Genomic DNA, 22,137 nt, shown 5'->3' with positions numbered 1-22,137 from the left:
GCTTGTGGTCATCTGTTTCTGCCCATTCTGCTCTGATTACTTACAGCCTCGTCCTCTATTGGTTTTCCCATTGGAGGTTGTTTCCCGTATAGCACTGCTAATATGATGAAGAGGTTCTCATGCTCACCTCGGTGTGTGCTAGTTTGACTTTTTTCATCTTAGTAATTCATATCTCAGGTTTGGGGGTTCCATGTATGGTTTTATATACAGTTTATGGGTTAACCAGTAAATTCTCTCCAGGAACCGCCTGAGAATGAAGAAGCAATTAATATCACTTCTCATTATACTATAATGATGGACTTTGTTTGTAAGCTTGCCCCAAATATGGTTCCCAAGCTGGTTTTTATATGAATTTACATCACTGATCTTAGAGTGTTCATGATATTGCTCACAATTTGAATCACTCTTTCTACTCCAGTGCTTATAAAGAATTAAATAGCTGCAAATATTTAATTACTAAAATTAACAAATGAAGCCGCATACATTAACAAATCAAATAATTTTGTATTTCTTTAAGACTTGAATTTCATAATTAATGCATCTATCAGTGTGTCTGTCTGTCTGTCTGTATGTATGTATGTATGTATGTATGTCACTCTGTCTGTCTGTCTATCTGTATGTCTGTCTGTATGTCCGTCCGTCTGTCTGTCTGTCTATCTGTTACTCTGTTTGTTTGTTTGTCCATCTGTCTTTCTGTCACTCTGTATGTTTGCTTGTCTCTCTGTCTGTCCGTCCGTTCATTCGTCTAGTCTGCCTGCATGTCTATCTGTCTGTCTGTATGTCCGTCTGTCCATCCGTCTAGTCTGCCTGCCTGCCTGTCTGTCTGTCCGTCCATCCGTCTGTTGGTCTGTCTTTTGGCTCTGTCTGTCTGTATGTCACACTTTCTGTCTGTTTGTCGGTCTATCTATCTGTATGTTACTCTGTCTGTCTGTCTGTTTGTCAGTCCATCCGTCTCTCTGTCTGTCTGTCACTCTGTCTGTCTGTATGTATGTATGTCTGTCCATCATCCTTCTGTATGTCACTCTTTCTTTCTGTCTGTCTGTTTGTCTGTCTATCCATCCATATGTTTGTCTGTCTGTCTGTTGTTTGTCCGTTCATCTGTATGTCTTTCTGTCACTCAGTATGTTTGTTTGTTTGTCTCTCTGTCTGTCCATCTGTCCATCCGTCTAGTCTGCCTGCCTGTCTGTCTGTCTGCCTGTCTGTCTGTCTGTCTGTCTGTCTGTCTATCCATCTGTCCATCCTTCTAGCCTGCCTGTCTGTCCGTCTGTCTTTCCTCTGTCTGTCTGTCTGTCTGTCTGTCTGTCTGTCTGTCCGTCTGTTCGTCTGTCTATCCGTCCGTATGTCTGTCTGTCTATCTGTATTTACTCTGTCTGTCTGTCTGTCTATTTATTTATTTGTCTTTGTGTGTGTGTCTGTCTGCCTGCCTGTTTGCCTGTCTGTCTTTTTGTTGGTATGTCTTTGGCTCTATCTGTTTGTCTGTCCATCCGTCTATCTGTCTGCCTGTATGTCATTCTGTCTGTCTGTCTGTCTGTCTGTCTGTCTGTCTCTATGTATGTATGTATGTCACTCTGTCTGTCTGTCCGTTTGTCTGTATGCCACTCTGTCTGTTCATCTGTCTTTCACTCTGTCTGTCTGTCTGTCTGTATGTATGTCACTCTTTCTGTCTGTTTGTCTGTCTGCATGTCACTCTGTCTGTTTGTCTGCCTGTCTTTTTGTCTGTCTGTCTGTCGGTATGTCTTTCAGTCCGTCTGTCTGTATATCATTCTGTCTGTTCGTCTGTCTGTCTGTCTGTCTGTCTGTCTGTCTGTCTGTCTGTCCGTCTGTCTGTTTGGCTGGCTAAAATCAATAATTATGCACCACTGGAGTGATGTAATTTTGGTAGAGCACCTGCACATAATGCAACACCTGTCCTAAGACAGCAGTAGCATCTTCTGTGCATTAGTTCATATTGATTTGGAATCTCAACTAACCGCTAAGTAGATAGCAAGTTTCTGTCAGTATCTTCCTAAATCGAAATTTAAATCAGTTGCATTACACAGTGCTGGAAAACAAGAGGCTGTGGGAAGAATCATAATGTATAGACTTGTTTACTAGAGGATTCGATCAATTTTTCCAGAGCTGCTAATAACCTTTATGCCATACAATACTAAAAGGGATTCTTATGTAGACCACTGAATCCTCAAAAAAAACGTTGCTATTATTAAGTGAACCTTATGAATGTCATTAGATTGTTTTAATCAGCTCAGGTGACCCTATAGCTGCCAATAATATTCACTGCATGAGTGCAGTTTGGCAGGGGATTTAACGTTTTGGTAACTTCTTTCACCTCTGCAGATTTACATCAAACAAACCGGTCGTCCAATGGCATTTCCGTAGAAGGTGGAGGCCAGCCTAAATTACTCTGTTTTACGACTGTGTTTTACAGCAATTGCCACCCTTGTTTTATTAGGGTCCCATAAGTTATGATCTGCCATCAATATCTTACATGCTTCCTCTTTTGTAGCTGGTACTTGCCACTGGCCTCAGTACCATCAGGCAAAGCCTCTTTAAATGTACATTGTGGGGGTCTCCAGCTTGTCTCACATAGGTCTGGGCTGTAAGATCAATGAAGTCCAACAGAGGCCCCCAATGGCCTTTGTTTCCTCCGGACCATTTCCGTTTACTATAAGCCTTATCCATTTATTTTTGTAAGACTCTATCATCTCAACAGGCATAATCTCACCATAAGCAATCCAGAAGATATTTTCATCTGGTTAATAAATCAAGTGCTATTTGTCACAGTTCTGGACTGCATTACTCTTTCTTTTACTTAATCTCAGTACCTAAAAGGAATGTGCAGGAAATGTGATGCTATACTTTCACATGTAAATGGAAAATGCATGTGTGATGGTCCGCGGTTTAAAAGGTGCCACCAGAAAGCACAGATTGTTTTGCTTGGTACACCGACCAATTTCACAGTGTAGAGAACATAATGTCAAATTATTATCTGTCATGACTTACGATAACGATTTGTGAGATTCCGAATGAATTACAAGATGTACTTGCTACTTTTTGGTTGTAAGATTTCAGCACTACATATTCTTTAAGATCATTATAAAATAATGAGAACGGCAGCTTAACCCACAACTGATTTATAGCCCACAAAAAGGGATGTATCTGATGATGGATTTTAAAATTTGCCCTTGTAGACAGTTTGTTATGTACAATGAATCAAGCAATTCAGAGTTGGTGAAAAGTAGACCTGAATTGCATGCGTATTTAGTGCACTGAACCAAGTTGGTATTTTGAGCTGGCAAATTCCTGCACTCGGGTTGGTTCGATGCTGGTTTTATAGACTGTTTTGTATCATATCTAAGCCAACCAAACTTTTAGGCATAATAACTTAAGAGTAACTCATAATACTGACTTCATGATTAACCTGATACTTAATGAAGTGCACACAAACCATAATGAGATATTCTGATTGATAACTTATCATGTTGTCATTAATATTAAGTAAACAGACTTTATCAGATTTGTAAACACAGACCTTTCTTGTCTGTATGTCCCTGTAATATCTTTTCTTTAGTGCTGGTCCCCAGTTTCATTTTATTTTTATCACAGAGCACCATGTCCTGTTTGTGTGCGATTGTGTGTTGTCATTTGTCTCTTTTGAAATGCACTTTTTCAAATGTATTCCCTAAAACAGCAGTCCAGCTGTCCTACAGACAGACAGAAAGATAGATAGATAGATACTGTAGATACATGCATATGTTATTTTTTCTTTATGTTTTTCTAAGTTTAAAAATTTAAGAAGCTTTTTTACTCCATAGCACCACCCTCTGGTCACTACAATGAATGGCAGCACATACAAAATGTTTTTAAAATCCTTGAGCTGAAACCAGAAATGACCAGAAATGTTGATAAAAAAAATAAATATTATATATATATATAAATGAAAACATTATAACGCAGCCCTTGTGTTTAGTTTATTTAAAAAATTATAGTCAAGGTTACATCTGATGCAAAGTGATGTTATTTGGAGCTGTGGTTGAGTACAAATACCATCAGAATTGTTATGCAACAATTCAGTAAGACATCAATATCATTTTACAAATTGACTGTAGCCCACACTATTACCTTGACATAACTGTTTAATCAAATAAGTTGCCCTGAATATTTTGCATAGTTAAATAAGATAGATAATGTGATGATTGACATCAGTTTTATGAATTGGTCTGGAATATAGTGCTGGCTTGTGTCTTGGCATCTACTGTACTGTATGCCTCTGGGCTCCTTCTTGTCTAGGTTAGTAGACTCGAGTGAAGCCAATAGGCAAAATGCAGCTTTTCCCCATCTGATAATTATCAAAGTTATTTAAGTATTTCTCTCTTTGCATACATAAAAAAGAATTTTTGGACCCAATCACATTTTTTTTCAAATAAGTAAATTGATAAACCATGAGAGATTTTATTACCATTACAGTATGTGTAGCACAGGTCTGTCAGCTCATTTGACCCAGTGGAGAGATATTTCACAATAACACTGTTAGTGTATCCTAAATGGGAAACACAAACCTGTGTTAAAAAGCAGGTGCATTGTAAGTTTTCTAAGTTTATTCACTTAATATTAAAGATATTAAGGCTATATTTTACAGGATGTTCTTTTATGTGGGATTATACCATGGGCTAATTAATGCTTTATTCTGATTGGTTGATAAATGTTCCACAGGTATGCGTTATCCTTCAATAAACGCACACCTGACCTGTCAAAAGTCTTAAAATAACCACCAGAGCAATGTTTTTGGTAACTGTGGTACTGTATAAGCAGAATAATTGACAATCTTTTGAATTATATGAAAATATTGCATACCCTCGGTGTAAGTTACACCGAGGGTATGCAATATTTTACATTTTACAATATTCTACATTAATGCACACCCAAGGTTGTAATGCCGTTACACCGTGTAGAATGGGTCACATATCTAAACATGTAGGTGTTGTTAATAGTTAATAGGCGGTCAAAAAATTATTTATGATTAATTGCATACAAAATAAAAGTTGGTGTTTGCATAATATATTTGCATGTGTATTAGGTGTAATTATTATGTTTATATAAACACACACATCTAAGACATTTAAGAAACATTATTTATGTATAAATTTGTACATTTACCTCCAAAAGAATATATGTAAAAATCTAAATAAAAAAAAAATATATATATATATATGTAAATATAAATGCAGCTTTGCAGCATAAATGCATGCATGTGTGTGTATTTATATAAACAATGTTATTGCAAACAGTGCACACACATATACAAACTTTTATTTGGTATGCAATTAATCGCAATTGATCTTTTGACAGCCCTAATTGTTAATAATACATTATCAATACATTATTGTTAATAATTTTGCAGTGATTCTTAAGTTTAAGCTTTTAACTTTTTTATTGTATTCTCTTTTAATTCCTTATTAGGGTCCACCTGGTCCAAAAGGCGAAAAGGTAAGACCTTTTTATAACACTTGCTATGTGTAAAAGTGCAGTATGTGTACAGTAGACAATAATATACAACCCCAAAACAGAAAAAGTTGGGACACTGTAGAAATTGTGAATAAAAAAGGAATGGAATAATTTACAAATCTCATAAACTTATATTTTATTCACAGTAGAATATAGATAACATATCAAATGTTGAAAGTAAGATATTTTGAAATGTCATGCCAAATATTGGCTCATTTTGGATTTCATGAGAGCTACACATTCCAAAAAAAGTTGGGACAGGTAGCAATAAGAAGCCATAAAATTTAAATGTACATATAAGGAACAGTTGATAGACCAATTTGCAACTTATTAGGTCAATTGGCAACATAATTGGGTATAAAAAGAGCCTCTCAGAGTGGCAGTGTCTGTCAGAGGTCAAGATGGGCAGAGAATCACAAATTCCCCCAATGCTGCAGCGGAAAATAGTTTTCTGAGGTTCTCAGAGAAAAATTGCAAAGAGATTGAAGTTATCATCATCTACAGTGCATAATATCATCCAAAGATTCAGAGAATCTGGAACAATCTCTGTGCGTAAGGGTCAAGATCGGAAAACCATACCGGATGCCCGTGATCTTCGGGCCCTAAGACCACACTGCATCACACACAGGAATGCTACTGTAATGGAAATCACAACATGGGCTCAGGAATACTTCCAGAAAACATTGTCAGTGAACACAATCCACCGTGTCATTCGCTGTTGCCAGCTAAAACTCTGTAGGTCAAAAAAGAAGCCATATCTAAACATGATCCAGAAGCACAGACGTTTTCCCTGGGCAAGGCTCATTTAAAATGGACTTTGGCAAAGTGGAAAACTGTTCTGTGGTCCAACGAATCAAAATTTGAAGTTCTTTTTGAAAAACTGGGATGCTATTTCATCCGGACTAAAGAGGACAAGGACAACCCAAGTTGTTATTAGCGCTAAGTTCAGAAGCCTGCATCTATGATGGTTTGGGGTTGCATGAGTGCGTGTGGCATGGGCAGCTTACACATCTGGAAAGGCACCATTAATGCTGAAAGGTTTATCCAAGTTCTAGATGCATATGATCCCATTCAGACGTCGTCTCTTTCAGGGAAGACCTTGCATTTTCCAACATGACAATGCCAGACCACATACAGCATCAATTACAACATCAAGACTGCGTAGAAGAAGGATCTGAGTACTGAAATGGCCAGCCTGCAGTCCAGATCTTTCACCCAAAGAAAAGATTTGGTGCATCATAAAGCGGAAGATGCGACAAAGAAGACCTAAGACAGTTGAGCAACTAGAAGTCTGTATTAGACAAGAATAGTACAACATTCCTATTCCTAAACATTGGTCCTCCTCCAGCTGTTCCTTACAGTATATGCACATTTAACTTTTCTGGCCTCTTATTGCTACCTGTCCCAACTTTTTTTGGAATGTGTAGCTCTCATGAAATCCAAAATGAGCCAATTTTTGGCATGACATTTCAAAATATCTTACTTTCAACATTTGATATGTTATCTATATTCTACTGTGAATAAAATATAAGTTTATGAGATTTGTAAATTATTCCATTCCTTTTTTACTCACAATTTCTACAGTGTCCCAACTTTTTCTGTTTTGGGGTTGTACTTGCAAACAAAACTAAAAGTAACTTCTGCAATAAGCACATTTGTTCATTCATTTATAGTACCTTTGTATTACATTTGTTTTTTCTTAAAACTTCACAAATATCCTTTAATATTAGTTTTAATATTAATATTAATGTTTCAAAGGTGATGAGTATCTGGGCAGAGGGTACACTCAAAAAATCCTGGGTTATTTTCAACACAGTTAAATTAACCAAAAAAAAAAAAAAAAGTTTATGTTTGATCCAGCAATGGGTCAAAAACCCACAATATCTTAAATTACAACCCAATGGGTTGGCTTTGTCCCTTTCTTGACCCAGTGCTGGGCTAACAATAACCTAGCATTTTTTAGAGTGTAGCTGAATAAGCAAACATTAATTTAAAAAAAATATATAACAAAAAAGGTCCCATGTCATTTCCCAGAAGGTCCCAAAAAGGTTTGATGTCATTCTCAGTGGGATTACATATCACATATACTGTACTGAAAAAAACACACAAACACACAATTTTTCTATTCCCAGCTGTAAGCATTCTGGTGTAATACCAAATTATTCTTCACTTTGTTCGTAATTAGATTTAATTCCATAAGGAATTGATTTGAATGGAACTCTGCAGTCATTTATTGCATATGTAGTGGCCGTGACCTCAAGGCTTATTTTCGAATATCAAAAACCCCACAGCGTTCACAAATCCACAGTGCACTACATTAATGCCTTTCCACCCGGCCCTAGGCTGAAGCGCTTTAACGCTTCACAGAGTATCCTTCTGAAAAACAGATGCCAGGCAAAAATTACCACATTGCGTCTTTATTAGTCCATACGGGCGGCGACCAATCAGTACCAATCTAGTGCAGAAAGATTAAAACCATGCAAGTGTCTGAGGTTCCTCGCATACGACGGCTGGACGGCGGCTTCGCTTTGCATTGTAGATAGAGCATGACAAGAAAACCACAAGCTGTCTGACAGTCGTCTCACTTGTTTTTCCCATTATCCGAAGCCATCTTGTTAGTATTTGTACATACAGTAGAGCAGGGGTCTTCAACTAGTTTTCTTCGCGGGCCAAACTTTTACCTATATGTATATAATACATAATATATAAGTTAATATATAATTTATAACATATATAATAAAATTATTAATAATAATATTTTATATATATATATATATATATATATATTAGTTATTTATATAACTTATGTTGTTTTTGTTACTTTTTGTTAAAGAATATATATATAAAACATGCATTTTCAAGAAAGATGCACACTTCTGTATCCAGTATTTCACCTTTTAATTATTGAAAACTCATATTTTCTTTTTTAATATTTTAAAAACAATTGCAGTTTAACATTGCAACAGCAAAATAATAATAGTTCAACTATGAACATTTTACAAAAAAGTGCAAGAGTAAAAAATCAACCAAATTTTTGTATATTACTATGCAGAGCTCTTAAATTTCTTTTGTTTATAACTGTTTAACTTTCATAAATTGATGCAAGTATTCACATTATATTGCCTTATATATAGTCTTGTCCTAATGACTAAAATTGCACTTCCTTTTTTTATATGTTAAATATATATAGGCTAAATTGCCTTTCCATTGTGCACCACATTTGAATGATCGCCCCCTAGTGGCATTCGTAATGAAGTTTCTGTTTAATCATAAATCCGTGACAACATGGGAGAGAAGCTCAATATATTTATAGTTTATATTAATAGTTAATAATTTACTTATCAGTAAGGGTTAGGGTTAGGATTCAAGTGTTACAGATATAGTTATTAATTATTAATAATTTACACCTTGCACACAGTGTTTTGATTGGGACGCACTGAAAAACATCAGTTCCGGTCAACATGTCACATGCAGTGTAGTCGCACAAGTTATTTTTTTAATGCATCCAAAGCTCAAATTGGATCCGTTAATTAATGCACCTGCAGATTGGCCCCTTTTCGATTCCATTTCCGGTTTATCAGCGGTATCCGCGCTGATTTTAAAACAGACAAAGATGAACAGCGGGCCAGGTAAAGATGATTGGAGGGCCGCATTTTGCCCGCGGGCCACCTGTTGACTAGCCCTGACATAGATTATACATTTCTGTAAGATTATACACAGTAGAAACACATAAAATAAAGTGTCTATCCAGATGTACACAATGCTGGTCCGTGGAACCAGCAATGCATCGCACTATGAGTTTATAAGTAACAGCTGGGCCCATTGGTACAATAATGATATTCCTCAGTTGCTTCAATTACGCAATGTAGAAGATCAACCAAAAGTATTGTGTTTAAAATAGTCACATTTTACTTTTTAAGGGCCGAACGAATACTTGTTTGATAGCGCATGGAGTCCAGGCAATTATACAATTGTCTGGAAATCCAGGCTTGCATTTAAGTTAAGCAAGAAGCGGAAAACGGACAGCATTTCCAAATTGGATCCACCCGTTTAGAGGTTCATGGCTCTCCGCACCCCAGTCGCTACCATTTAGTGTTTGCCGTAACGGTGACCGCAAATCCACAAATCGCATGTAAACTGCTCTCTGAAGGGATTCCAGCCCAACAGCCATGCACCTCATTTGTCTCAGACTCCTAAGCCAAAATATGAAGAAAGGAGTCATCAAACTAAACATTACTTTCATGCAGTTGCTCTGGAGTCACATGCCTACTTGGTCATGGTATAAGAACGACTGGGTGGGCTTTTTTATGGTAAATAAAAACTTAAACGTTTCTTATGCCAAGTATCTTCAAATTTGTGATTTCGTGTCCAAACGGTACAGTTCATACGTTCATATATTGGTCAAAGCGTACCATGCTGATCCTTAAAGGGGCAAGACTTTTTTAAGATGTCAAATAAATCTTTGATGTCCCCAGAGCACATATGTGAAGTTTTAGCTCAAAACACTATATAAATGATTTATTATAGCATGTTTAAATTGCCACTTTGTAGGTGTGTGCAAAAATGTGCACTGTAAAAAACATATTGTGAAATTCACAGTAATTAACTGGCAGCAATTGACAAGTAACTTACTTTAGAAAAAGCACAGTAAGTTACTTGTCAATTGCTGCCAGTTATCTACTGTGTTTTTTTCTATAGTAAGTTACTTGTCAATTGCTGCCAGTTAACTACTGTGTTTTTTTTCTATAGTAAGTTACTTGTCAATTGCTGCCAGTTAACTACTGTGTTTTTTGCTATAGTAAGTTACTTGTCAATTGCTGCCAGTTAAATACTGTGTTTTTTGTCTATAGTAAGTTACTTGTCAATTGCTGCCAGTTAACTACTGTGTTTTTTTTTATAGTAAGTTACTTGTCAATTGCTGCCAGTTAAATACTGTGATTTTGCCGTACTGTAAGTTACTTGTCAATGGCTGCCAGTTAACTACTGTGATTTCTTTTCCACAGTAAGTTACTTGCCAATGGCTGACAGTTAACTACTGTGATTTCTTTTCTACAGTAAGTTACTATTGTCAATGGCTGCCAGGTACTACTGTGATTTTTTTCCACAGTAATTTACTGGCAGTCATTGACAAGTAACTAAGCAGAGATTATATATTTTTAATATGTAGTTCATTGTGGTTTTCCCTACAGCATTTGATTGGTTAGTTATTTTCTGTAAACATTCATCAATGTTAAAATAAAGTTGTAATGGTTAGCCTTAAAGGTTTAGTTACAATTATTTAAAAACTCAAGACTGTTAAATGAAGGAAATACAAAAAACAAATCTAAAACAATATAAAAGTCCAAGCGTGTTAAAAGTCCAAATGTGCAAAGTTTCCACGGTGTATATAAAATCCAAGAAAGTGATATCCAAAGTCCATAAAACATAACTGGAACGGTACACCCAAATACACGAACTCCACACACCAGCAACCGCTTGTTTTAGCTATAGCGTCAGCTAACCATGTGCTCCTGCTCCTTTCTTTTATACAAAGTTCCATGTCATGTGACCCCTCACATGACAGGCAGACGAGGCAAAATAAAAGACATACACACATAAAATAGCAAAAGGATAAATTGGCTAAGAAAACATGTAAAACTAATTTAAACTCAAATATACATAAGTCACAATATAATGAGTGGTAAAACATGTATCTTGTGTGATCACGTCACCACGTTAATAATCTAATTTAAATATGCTAAATTACAAAAAATACAATACTTTTCTGATTTGAGGGAAAATGCTATGCTACTGTTTCACAGATATTTACTAAATTTATTTTTTTACAGTCAAATACATTCAATAAATGCATGCTAACATTTGTAAAATAACATTTTAATTTGGATGAAAAAGGATGAATTCCCAAGAAATGCATCTTAAAACATTTTAAACTTTTGTTACAATCTAAAAATAACTAAATATAATTCAGTTTGTAGATATACAGGACAATCTGTAAATAAAACAAAATAATTAATTATCAATCAAAAGTACACTGCAAGTAAACTGTAAGTTTCCTCCAATTCTTATTAAACACAATATTACTGTGAAGCATAATAACTGAAATGCAAAACAAATTTATGTCTACAATATTTTCACTCCAAAATTAATAGTTCTAGACAGTGCACAACACAACCATTGATTCTAAAAATGATTCTAAATTCAGAATCCTAATTTTACAGTGTATAAGTAACATTAAAACATGCCCAAAAAGGTCAATGAAACCATACCACAACAGACAATGTTAAGAGATTGAAAAGTTATTTTCATTTAAATTGCTAGTAATCTACTGGATCCTACAGTATGAATAAACATATTTACAAGATTTACTAAAAGTTAGAATTTATGTTTTAATTCTATTCAACATGCTTAAACACATTATTGTTTAATTTACATTAAACGTGCCTGTATTGACTTTTAAGTACGAAACAATATCAGCTTTGAGTGGACTAGTTATCCAAACAATGGACCCTTTCCTATATCATATGTATCATATATGTGAACAAAGTTATTTATTACGTTATTTATACACACTTCACTTTGATGAAACTGTGCAATTTTATTTTCTGTATGCAGGTTTAGCCACTGGTAAAACTCTAATGGGCATGCTCTCCATTCAGAGGGCTTGTGTGTTTTCATGTCTCACCAGCCAGTAAGATGATTTCAGTGTAATACTGTTTAAAGTATCTATTAGCCTACCATGTGTATTTTCTCTAAAATTAAATATTTAAGATTGTTTTTCATAATTAAGAACATAAACACTTATGTTATGTTCGTACAAGAAAAAGACAGATAAAAAAAACAGCTACAATCAACACTATTAAAACTGTACTTGTGTGTGTGGCACTTAAACAGACATACTGGGTGCATCCCAATTCAGGGCCTGTGGCCTTCTAAGGCCGTATCTGAAGGCAAATGACATCAAAGGCTGTCACAATTCGAAGGCTCCTTCATATAAAAGCCTCTTGCTGTGGCCTTTTCCCCCCTGAAACCGAGTTAGGGCTGTAACGATATATAGCTTGTCCCATTAAAAAGACCTGCCTGATTATGCATTGCTGCATCGCGATTCTGTGTTTCATGCACAGCTTGTGTGTGTACTATGGCGTTTTGGTCAGTAAGAAGTCCTTATCAATCTAAAATCATTATGAATCGGAGTCGTTTATAACGTGCATTTTAAAAAGCAATGCTCGTTAAACAAAATCATTGAAAATATTATTTATTATCATGAAAATACCTGAAACAATTTGAAGAACAGCAATATAAATATTCCTGTAGACATTTCCTGGAATAGCGTTTGCTATGCTAGCCTACTTCTTCTGTGGCACAAAGGAGGTTTCTGCACGAGAGCGCCCCCTGGCATTTGGATGTGGCGGCATTTCACCATAATTCATGCAAATTAATTAATTGAGAAAACACACATTTGCACGATAAATCGTTACAGCCCTACCGAGGATCCATAGATGTATCCTTCACAGCCTTGGCTATCCCAAAATTCAATATGAAGTGTATATTTTGCTAATTAAAGGTCCTTGTGTCTGTTTTACTATGATAAATGATGTTTTAGTGATGTAAATTAATATTATTGCTGCAATGTTGTGTGTTGCATTTTGCTTTTGTATATTTCTAAGGTTGGTGAATAATCAATGTGTTATATTTTCTAAAATAAAAAAATCTGCCACCATATTTATTTTTAAAAGTCTGATAGTCTCAGCTTTTGTGTCCCGGTGACAATCGTAGTGGGCGGGAAAAGCAAGTGATGCCCCCGTAGGCTAGACCGTCTCATTTCAGTTCACTTCGTGGCATTTAGAGGCTGCTGCCTTTAAATATTGAGCCTTGCCTTCAAAGTCCGCGGCCTTAAAAGGATCCAGACCCTGAATTGGGATGCACCCTCATTTTGTTCAAACTAAACCAATGCTCACACAGCTGTCATTGGCCAGTTTACTGAATGACAGTCATATTAACCAATCATACTCAAAGCAACATGAAGAGTCAGCCTATACAATTTGGTAACACTTTATTTCGATAGTCCACTTTAGACATTTTACAAATTATAAGTAACTTTGCAACTACTTATCCTACCTATCTTTACAGTATTAGTAGACTGTCTGCTTAATATCTACTAACACTTTATTGTGATGATCCCTCAACAGACATTCAACTGACTATAAGTATCTTTGCAGGTGCATGTCAACTTATTCCACTAACCCTAACCTCTTCCCTAACCCTAACAGTCTACTAATACTCTAAGGACAGTTAGTTGAAATATAGTTGCAATAAGTTGGTTGACCTAGTTGAAAAGTTATTTATAGTTGTATAAGTATTAAGTGTAACCTACAATTTATTTCAGTGTGGTAGCATATTAAATGGAATGTTGTGTGTACCATACTGTAGACAAAACAATAATCATAGTGAACTTTCTCCTTTAAAGAAATAGAAAATTAATCTAATTTGTCATTACTAGCATAATACTTAAAATAATACAAAATCAAATATACTTTAAAATGTTTTCCCAACAAAGATTATTGAAGAAATTATTTTCTTCAATTTATTTTGTGTATCCTGAATAAGATTAGACATCACCATGTTGCTAACAAAAATTGTTGTTGACTGGACTTAAATACATTTATGAGTTTGCAGAATGTAAAATGTGCTGTAACACATCATGAAGTTTGATTTCTCAGAGTTTTTCAAAATAAAAGTCAATTGGGTTTAAATGTCAGGAGTTCCTGTCGGGATGAACACTTGTTACTCTTCTCCCACTGCCAATACTGTTGCATTATATTGAAAATGTATATTTTTTATTTGATTTAATTTTATTGTGTTCACACTGTTACATTTTTTTGTTTTTTTCAACAATTCAAGTTTGTACTGTCAGGTTGCTTTAGAAACATTTGATGAAACCAAAATTTTACCGAAAATACATATAAACAAGATCATAGTCATGTTTATTTACTAAAAACAAGTGTAACACAAAAATCTATCTTGTTCTGTTTTGTTACTTTTGAGCCACCTGTGTTACTTTCGTCCCTGCTGACAGAGTCTAAGGCCACAATGCCAAAATTTCACCTGGAATTCATAGTCCACACTTGGGTACCGATCACAGCAAAAACATATCTGTCTAAAATATATCTTTTAAAATAATTTTTTTTCTGAAAAATTGTACTTTCGCCCCTGCTCACCCCTCCTGTGAGTCTCTACAGTACAATGTTGGTTACTGTGAGTCTCTACAGTACAATGTTGGTTACTGTGAGTCTCTACAGTACATTGCTGGTTACTGTGAATCTTTGCAGGAAATTTTATTCACTGTGACTTTCTACAGCACATACCTTTTTACTGTGATTTTTACAGTTTTAAAACACTACTGTGATTTCACACTGAATGCACTGTAATCCACTGTGAACTTTATTACAGTTATTTGCTGTGCATGAACACAGTTAATTACTGTAGATTTCACAAGCATTTTTTACAGTGTGCCGTTTTGGGTGTGTCCTTTAAAATGCAAATGAGTTGATGAAATTCAAACACTGATCAGAATGATGGTGGTTTGTTGCAATTAAAACTCAATTGTGCTTTTCTCTGCACTAAATGCAGTGCTGTGATTGGATAGTGCAGATTAAGGGGTGGTATTATTATAATAAGAGCTCCTTATGACATCATAAGGAGAGCCAAATTTCAACAACCTATTTTTTTAAGTGCTTGTAGAGAATGGTTTACCAAAACTAAGTTACTGGGTTGATCTTTTTCACATTTTCTAGGTTGATAGAAGCAATGGGGACCAAATCATAGCACTTAAACATGGAAAAAGTAAGATATTCATGCCATGGCCCCTTTAAAAAATAGATGATTTTGTATGGGTCTTTTAAAACGGTTTAAATGTCTCTGCTTTGCTTTTGGAGAGAGAGACTTTACCTAGTACCTACTGTGGTTCCTTTCTAACTCAATTTCCATTTATACGGATGACAACTATATAAGCATGACGGCTTGAGATGGGAATGGCTGGAGTTAAATCAAATCCCTCTGGTGGATGTGGACATGCAAGGGACCAAATTTAACAAAAAAACTCAATATGGTTGTTTTTCCTTAACCAATACACATACTGAACATATACGCCCCACTCACTCGTTTCGTAAACTCTGTCCGTATCAGTTTGTTATCATAAGTCATTTACTTTCAACCGCAGTGCATTTTTGAGGCCGTGGGTATGAACTTTCATCATCAATGTGTTTTAAATCACAATGGTGCTGTACTGTGCTTTTACACTCAGTCTATCTAAATATAATGTTACACAAATTTTATTCTCTCACTTTATTTTTTATAGGGCGATCAAGGCGATCAGGGACCACGGGTATGTGGATTTTTTTCATGCATGTTCGGTTCCGATGACTGAAAGAATGTGTGTTATGTCTCCCATATGAACTTGTGGGCAGCATGTTTGAGATGCATGGGGTTTTGTGGACAGTGCTGAGTCGGGCTTGCCAAGCTCAACAGAACCTCAACAGAGTGTGTGAATAAGTCTTGGAAAGGCCAAACCATAAACACCTTGAAGAAACTGTTTCGAAAGTTCAATACTTTGCCTGCTATCCATCAGAGACCTTCTGGCTTTAACTTAAGAGGGTCATATCAGTTATGGAAGAACCCCAAACAAACAAAACTGAGTCTTTTGCAATTTCATATACTGTAACTGAAGTTTTTTTTTACCAGAATAAGGTCCCAACATTCGGTGACTTCACGATGACATATGAGCACTTTAGACTAAATGCTCATTCAAAAAATCCTAATTATTTCCAGCTCGGTTGCTTGACAGCTTGATAAATTCACACTTCTTAAAGGATGATTATGAAAAGCTTGCTTTGCTACAGTTGGCAGATTATGAAATAAATCACTTGCATATCTCATTCCAGTATGCTTGCATGTGTGCCGAGTTTGAATTATCACTTTCCAGTTGGGCAAAATACAACTACGCTCTAACACAAAACAACCTATCGAGATTATTTCTCTATGAAGTTTGTTTCATTATGTGCTTTTTCCTTTTCTGATCTTTCTCTTTAATTTGGTGAATTTTTTCTGTGTCCATCATCATCTTGGGCAGACTTTAACCGGGTCACAGCTCAAATGGGAGCAGGTTAACTTTTTGAATACAACCGTAATGATGTTAATCTGATGCTGTCAGCTGTATTTGATGGTTGGCCACTCAAGCTTTCATAGCAAAACTTTATTTCTTGTGCTAATTTACCACGTTTCACGGGCGAACATCTTTCATGCTTGTAAATTTTATTTAGTAAGCAATCCCACTATATTTTGGTAATTACTGTAAGTGGAAATTGTTTACTAGAAAAATTCATGATCAGTAATTTTCGCATGTTTCTAGTTTAGATTGTTATTTTAGAGCAGAGGTCTTCAACCTTTTTCATGTAAAGGACCCATTGGTTAAAGGATTAGTCCATTTAAAAAAAAAATCCCCACCATGTCATCCAAAATGTTGTTGTCTTTCCAGGATTGCCTTCCAGGATTTTTCTCATTTTAATGGACTTAAATGGACCCCAATACTTAACAGTTTTAATGCAGTTTACAATTGCAGTTTCAAAGGACTCTCAACGATCTCAAACGAGGCATAAGGGTCTTATCTAGCGAAACGATTGTCATTTTTGGCAAGAAAAATAAAAAATATACACTTTTAAACTACAACCTCTCGTCTATCTCCGGTCATGTGATGCGCCAGCGCGACCTCACGTAATACGTCATCACGTCAAGAGGTCACGGATGACGTATCGAAACTACGCCCCAGTGTTTACATGTGTGGAGAAATAGGACCGTTCCGATGTTGTTGTATGTCGAATGATACTAATTAATGTCTTTGTGTCAGTTTATTGTTTAAAATGGTCTGCAAATGTGCGTTTCATATATATAACATGTGACCTTTCCACGTAATTACGCAATTACGTGAGGTTGCGCTGGTTTGTCACACAGCAGGGGGAAGAAGAGAAGTTGTGGTTTGGAAGTGCATATTTTTTGTTTTTCTTGCCAAAAACGACAATTGTTTCACTAGATAAGACCCTTATGCCTCGTTTGAAATCGTTTAGAGTTTTTTGAAGCTGCGTTGAAACTGCAATTTTAAACTGCATTAAAACTGTTAAGTGTTGGGGTCCACTAAACTCCATTAAAATGAGAAAAATCCTGGAATGTTTTCCTCAAAAAACATAATTTCTTCTTGACTGAACAAAGAAAGACAACAACATTTTAGATGACATGGTGGTGAGTAAATTATATGGATTTTTTTATCTTTTAACCCTTTAAAGAGGAAGAGCAGGGATCCCCAGTATATGTATCAAATTAGGACTGGATATACATACATTGTTATGATGGTTACATATCCAAATTATATTTTTAGGTATACACAGTCACATACTGTTAACATTCATAACATTTTTAATGTGCTGAATAGCTTTCAATGTGTGAACCTTTGAATTTATCAAGTTTTATTTTTTTAAATGAGCCTATTATTTCCTTTAGTTTGATGCCTAATTAAATTTTTCCCAAAAATATTTTGAATTTAAACAATATTTGTTGGAAAATACCACCACAGACCCCCTAGGGGCCCTGCACCCACTGTTGAACCCTATGGTTTATAGTGATTATGGCCTAAATTAATTATCCACTTTGATAGCATATTTGCACATCAAAGTTTTTATGTTCATGATCAACTAGAGAAATAGATGTCTGTGAAATACAGGCTAAATTCTCATAATCTGCATATAGATTAGAAGCATCAAAGTTTGATTTCAGTACATTGATGTCAATTTTTGACATGACAAGGCACACTCCACTTATTTTGAAAATATGCTAATTTTCTAGCTCCCCTAGAGTTAAACATTTGATTTTTACAGTTTTGGAATCCATTCAGCTGATCTACGGGTCTGGCGTTACCACTTTTAGCATAGCTTAGCATAATCCATTGAATCTGATAAAACCATTAGCATCACGCTAAAAATAACCAAAGAGTTTCGATATTTTTCCTTAATAAACTTGACTGTTGTCATTACATCGCAATGATATTATGCAATGAAAATAGTCCTCTGCAATTAAAAGTTACCAAGGGGACACTTTTTCGGGCAGTGCGTAAATCATTGTGCCTCCTGCAGCCATGATACGGCAGCAAAGTCCTTGGTTATTGCACCAGAATGAGAGTATAGTTCCTAGTCATATCGGCCTAGAAAATCGCAGCTTTTAATTTTCTGTCGGTCTTAGTACACGACGTAACTACAGAAGAGTCAAGTTTTATAGGAAAAATATCGAAACTTTTTGGTTATTTCTTAGAGCGATGCTAATGGTCTGGTGGAAACAGATTCAATAGATTATGCAAAGCTATGCTAAAAGTGGTACCGCCGGACCAGGGGTCTCATTTATAAAGCGTGCATATGCACAAAACGGGGCTGGAAACGTGCGTACGCCAGTTCCCACGCAAAGGCTGTGATCTATAAAAAACAAACTTAAAGGTAAAATGGGCTTGCAGGGTGGGATCTGAGAATGATTCGTGTACACACACTCACATGTGATCTGTGATTTATAAAGAGAACACTGCTTTGTTTTATAAGTCTTAATATTTTTTGGCGTATGCCATTTTTGGCTTTTCTGCGTACGTAGACTTTTAGTAACTATCTTACGGACAGTTTTGTAAGTTGGACCCCTGGAGATCAGCTTAATGGATTCCGGGAAGGTGGAAATCGGATGTTTGACTTAGGGGGAGCTGGAAAATGAGCATAATTTGGAAAAAAGTGGGGTGTCAACACAATGTTCTTTACATTATGTAGGATGATATTATGTAGAAAACCGTTAATGACTTTAGCTGGGTTTTCACAGACTGACTCACAAGTAAGATGAAAAATTATTTTACTCTATAAAATGCTGGGTTGTTTCAGCCCATGGTTGAGTAAAACATGAGTATAATAATACAGACAGTTGATTTAAATTGACCTAGAAAATGTCTATATTTGACCCAACTTTTGGTTGAAACAACTCACAGTGTAAGAAACATAATCCAGCCAATAGGAAATAAAGTACGTATTGGTAAGGTGCCCAAAGAATGTCCAGTTTTAATGGAAATATTTTTAGTCAACAGTTATACACTGACTATAACGCTACCATCTTCCTATTGAATTGCATGGATTCATGTTAAATTGCATTCAACAGTGTGGTTAAAGCCATTAAACTGCAAGGCTTATTTCACCCCATTGCACATATGTCAGGGTAATAACTGTCAAAAGCCACATTTACCATGCTAAAGGGGGTCACAGGGTCAAAGAGTGGATAAATAGTAAATAAAACATTCACAGCCGTGACAAATACACATGTTGCCACCAGCGCTGTGTGTCATCATTATGTTGAATTAGTGCTGTAGTTGGTCTATTGAAGGTGCTGTGTGGTCTTCATTTTCTCACGCTCGTTATGCATTTTTAAAGATCTTAATAATTGCCACAGGTGTGCAGGGTTTTTTGCCTGCCACTTGATTCATTTATTCACTACAAAGGTTAACAGGGAGTATTGCCAATGATTTTGTGAAAATGTTATAATGCTTTAAACACTAAATATTCAAACAAATTTGAGTTGTTGGTGCATTTTGTATGTTATCACATTAGAATATTCATGAGTGGAAAGTCTGTTGGCTTTGAGCGGCGTGTTCGCTGGTACACTTTTGTTTGTTGTCATTTTGGACTCAAAGCCCATTAAGTTTCTACGATTACATTCATTTAGCTTCAGGCACAGAATTACATAAAAACCCACAACAATACAAAACATCTCATGCAGCCAAACAGAACAATTTGCAAACCGCTGCTGTTCTCACCCATGTCCTTGTGACTACAAAGTATTTACAAACCCAAATGCAGTGAATGAGTCTGGCAAACAATCTGCATGCCTTATTTTCTTGTTTTGATGAAATGATTTATCAAATATTATTTGGTAGGCTCTTATGTCAGACATTTCTTTGTCTTTCCAACAGTTGAAGCGTATAACACGTGCATGTTTACAACTGAACCGACTATTGCAAAATGGTAACCAGGATAGTGGCTGGATTATTTTAACCACAGGAATTTTGTAAAAGGTAGAAGAGATCAGTATTAAATCTTACTGTCTCCGTACAAATTGATCAGACTTATGGTTAAACAAACAGGGATGAAATAGAGGAGGCATCCTGGCAGGGGCACTTTGTAACTCAGGAAGTTTATACTATATGGAGAATTGCGTTCAGCAACTATTCCCAGATATCTTTACGGGTGTCTGTTTTATTTTCACTTTATGCTGCACTATATCATTTAAAAGTCACATTACTCAAAGTTATCACTACTTTGTTTTGTGAGTGTATTTTGTTTGCTTGAGTACCAAAACAGAAGCGTTTTCCTTCACTTCCATATTTTAAATGAGGCATACAATTCCAATTACTTTCCGCATTATGCAGGATGGAAAGATGTTTTTTTCTGTGCATGTTTTTTTATACTAATAAATATTTTTTAATTGTTCCATCAAGTATTTACCAATAATCATTATCATTAGGGGGGAATATATACATATTTACCAAACATTCAGCAATTAGGGTTTTTAGCATTTTGAGTCAAATAGCAAATCCTAAACTATAAATAATATTGTTTGGATTTAAATGGGACATTTCACTATACTTTTTTTGTGCCATTTTTGGGTGCGCCCTTTTAAATGCAAATAAGCTGATCTCTGCACCTAAGTGCAGTTTTGTGGTTGGATAGGGCAGATTAAGGGGCGGTGTTATCCCCTTCTGACATCACAAGGAGAGCCAAATTTCAATTACCTATTTTTTACATGCTTGCAGAGAATGGTTTACCAAAGCTAAGTTACTGGGTTGTTCTTTTACACATTTTCTAGAAGCACGGGACCCAATTATAGCACTTAAACATGGAAAAATTCAGATTTTCAGTCCCCTTTAAGGATATTGGCACAATTTAAGAATAAGAGCACAAATCCAAAGAGTAAAAATAGCTATATAGTATTTCTATTTGGATAAGTACATTGCTGAAATGAAATGCAGTAATACTTTACAGTAAAATTGTATTTGTTAACATTAGTAAATGCAGGGCGAACCTAGCCATTGGGTTAAATTAACCCAGAAAATGTTTATATTTGACCCAACAATGGGTTAAAACAACCCAGGATTTTGGGTTGAAACTAACCAGCAAAGGTTAAACTACAACCCAACGGGTTGGGTTTGGGATGAAAAAGCCCAGGGGCCTCATTTATAAAGCGTGCGTACGCACAGATTTGATCGTAAAGTGTGCGTACGCAATAATCCACGGCAAAGTCCATATTTATAAAAACATGTCAGGGGCTGAGCAGACGTACGCACTTTTGCTTGTCCGATTGTTGCAGGTTTTTGGAAATATAAGCCATTCTTGCTGCTCGAAATTGGGTTTAAACATTGACAAGCGCTCTTTTATATGTCTGACATTAATTACGCATCGTTTAAAGGCGGAGAACTGAAACTGAAATCGGCTGCGCACAAGTTTAAGTTCATTTGCGATTTATAGATTTGAAAGGGGTACGCGTGTTTTCTGAATCACACGTACGCATTTTTGTTAA

General features: G+C 35.7%; 1 protein-coding gene across 1 annotated transcript in view; it reads left to right on the top strand.

Annotated features, from left to right (window-relative positions):
• LOC129449695 (uncharacterized) overlaps positions 1–22,137 on the top strand; it is a 230,165-nt gene that overhangs the window by 116,727 nt on the left and 91,301 nt on the right. The window contains exons 5-6 of the mRNA XM_073859333.1: positions 5,458–5,484; positions 15,857–15,883. Coding sequence (XP_073715434.1) covers positions 5,458–5,484; positions 15,857–15,883 — 54 coding nt within the window. The remainder of the gene's footprint in view (positions 1–5,457; positions 5,485–15,856; positions 15,884–22,137) is intronic.

Source organism: Misgurnus anguillicaudatus, chromosome 21 (assembly GCF_027580225.2).
Source record: "Misgurnus anguillicaudatus chromosome 21, ASM2758022v2, whole genome shotgun sequence".
Lineage (NCBI taxonomy): Eukaryota > Metazoa > Chordata > Actinopteri > Cypriniformes > Cobitidae > Misgurnus > Misgurnus anguillicaudatus.
The sequence above is the reverse complement of the archived record's forward strand: the minus strand, read 5'-3'. Positions and strand labels throughout refer to the sequence as shown.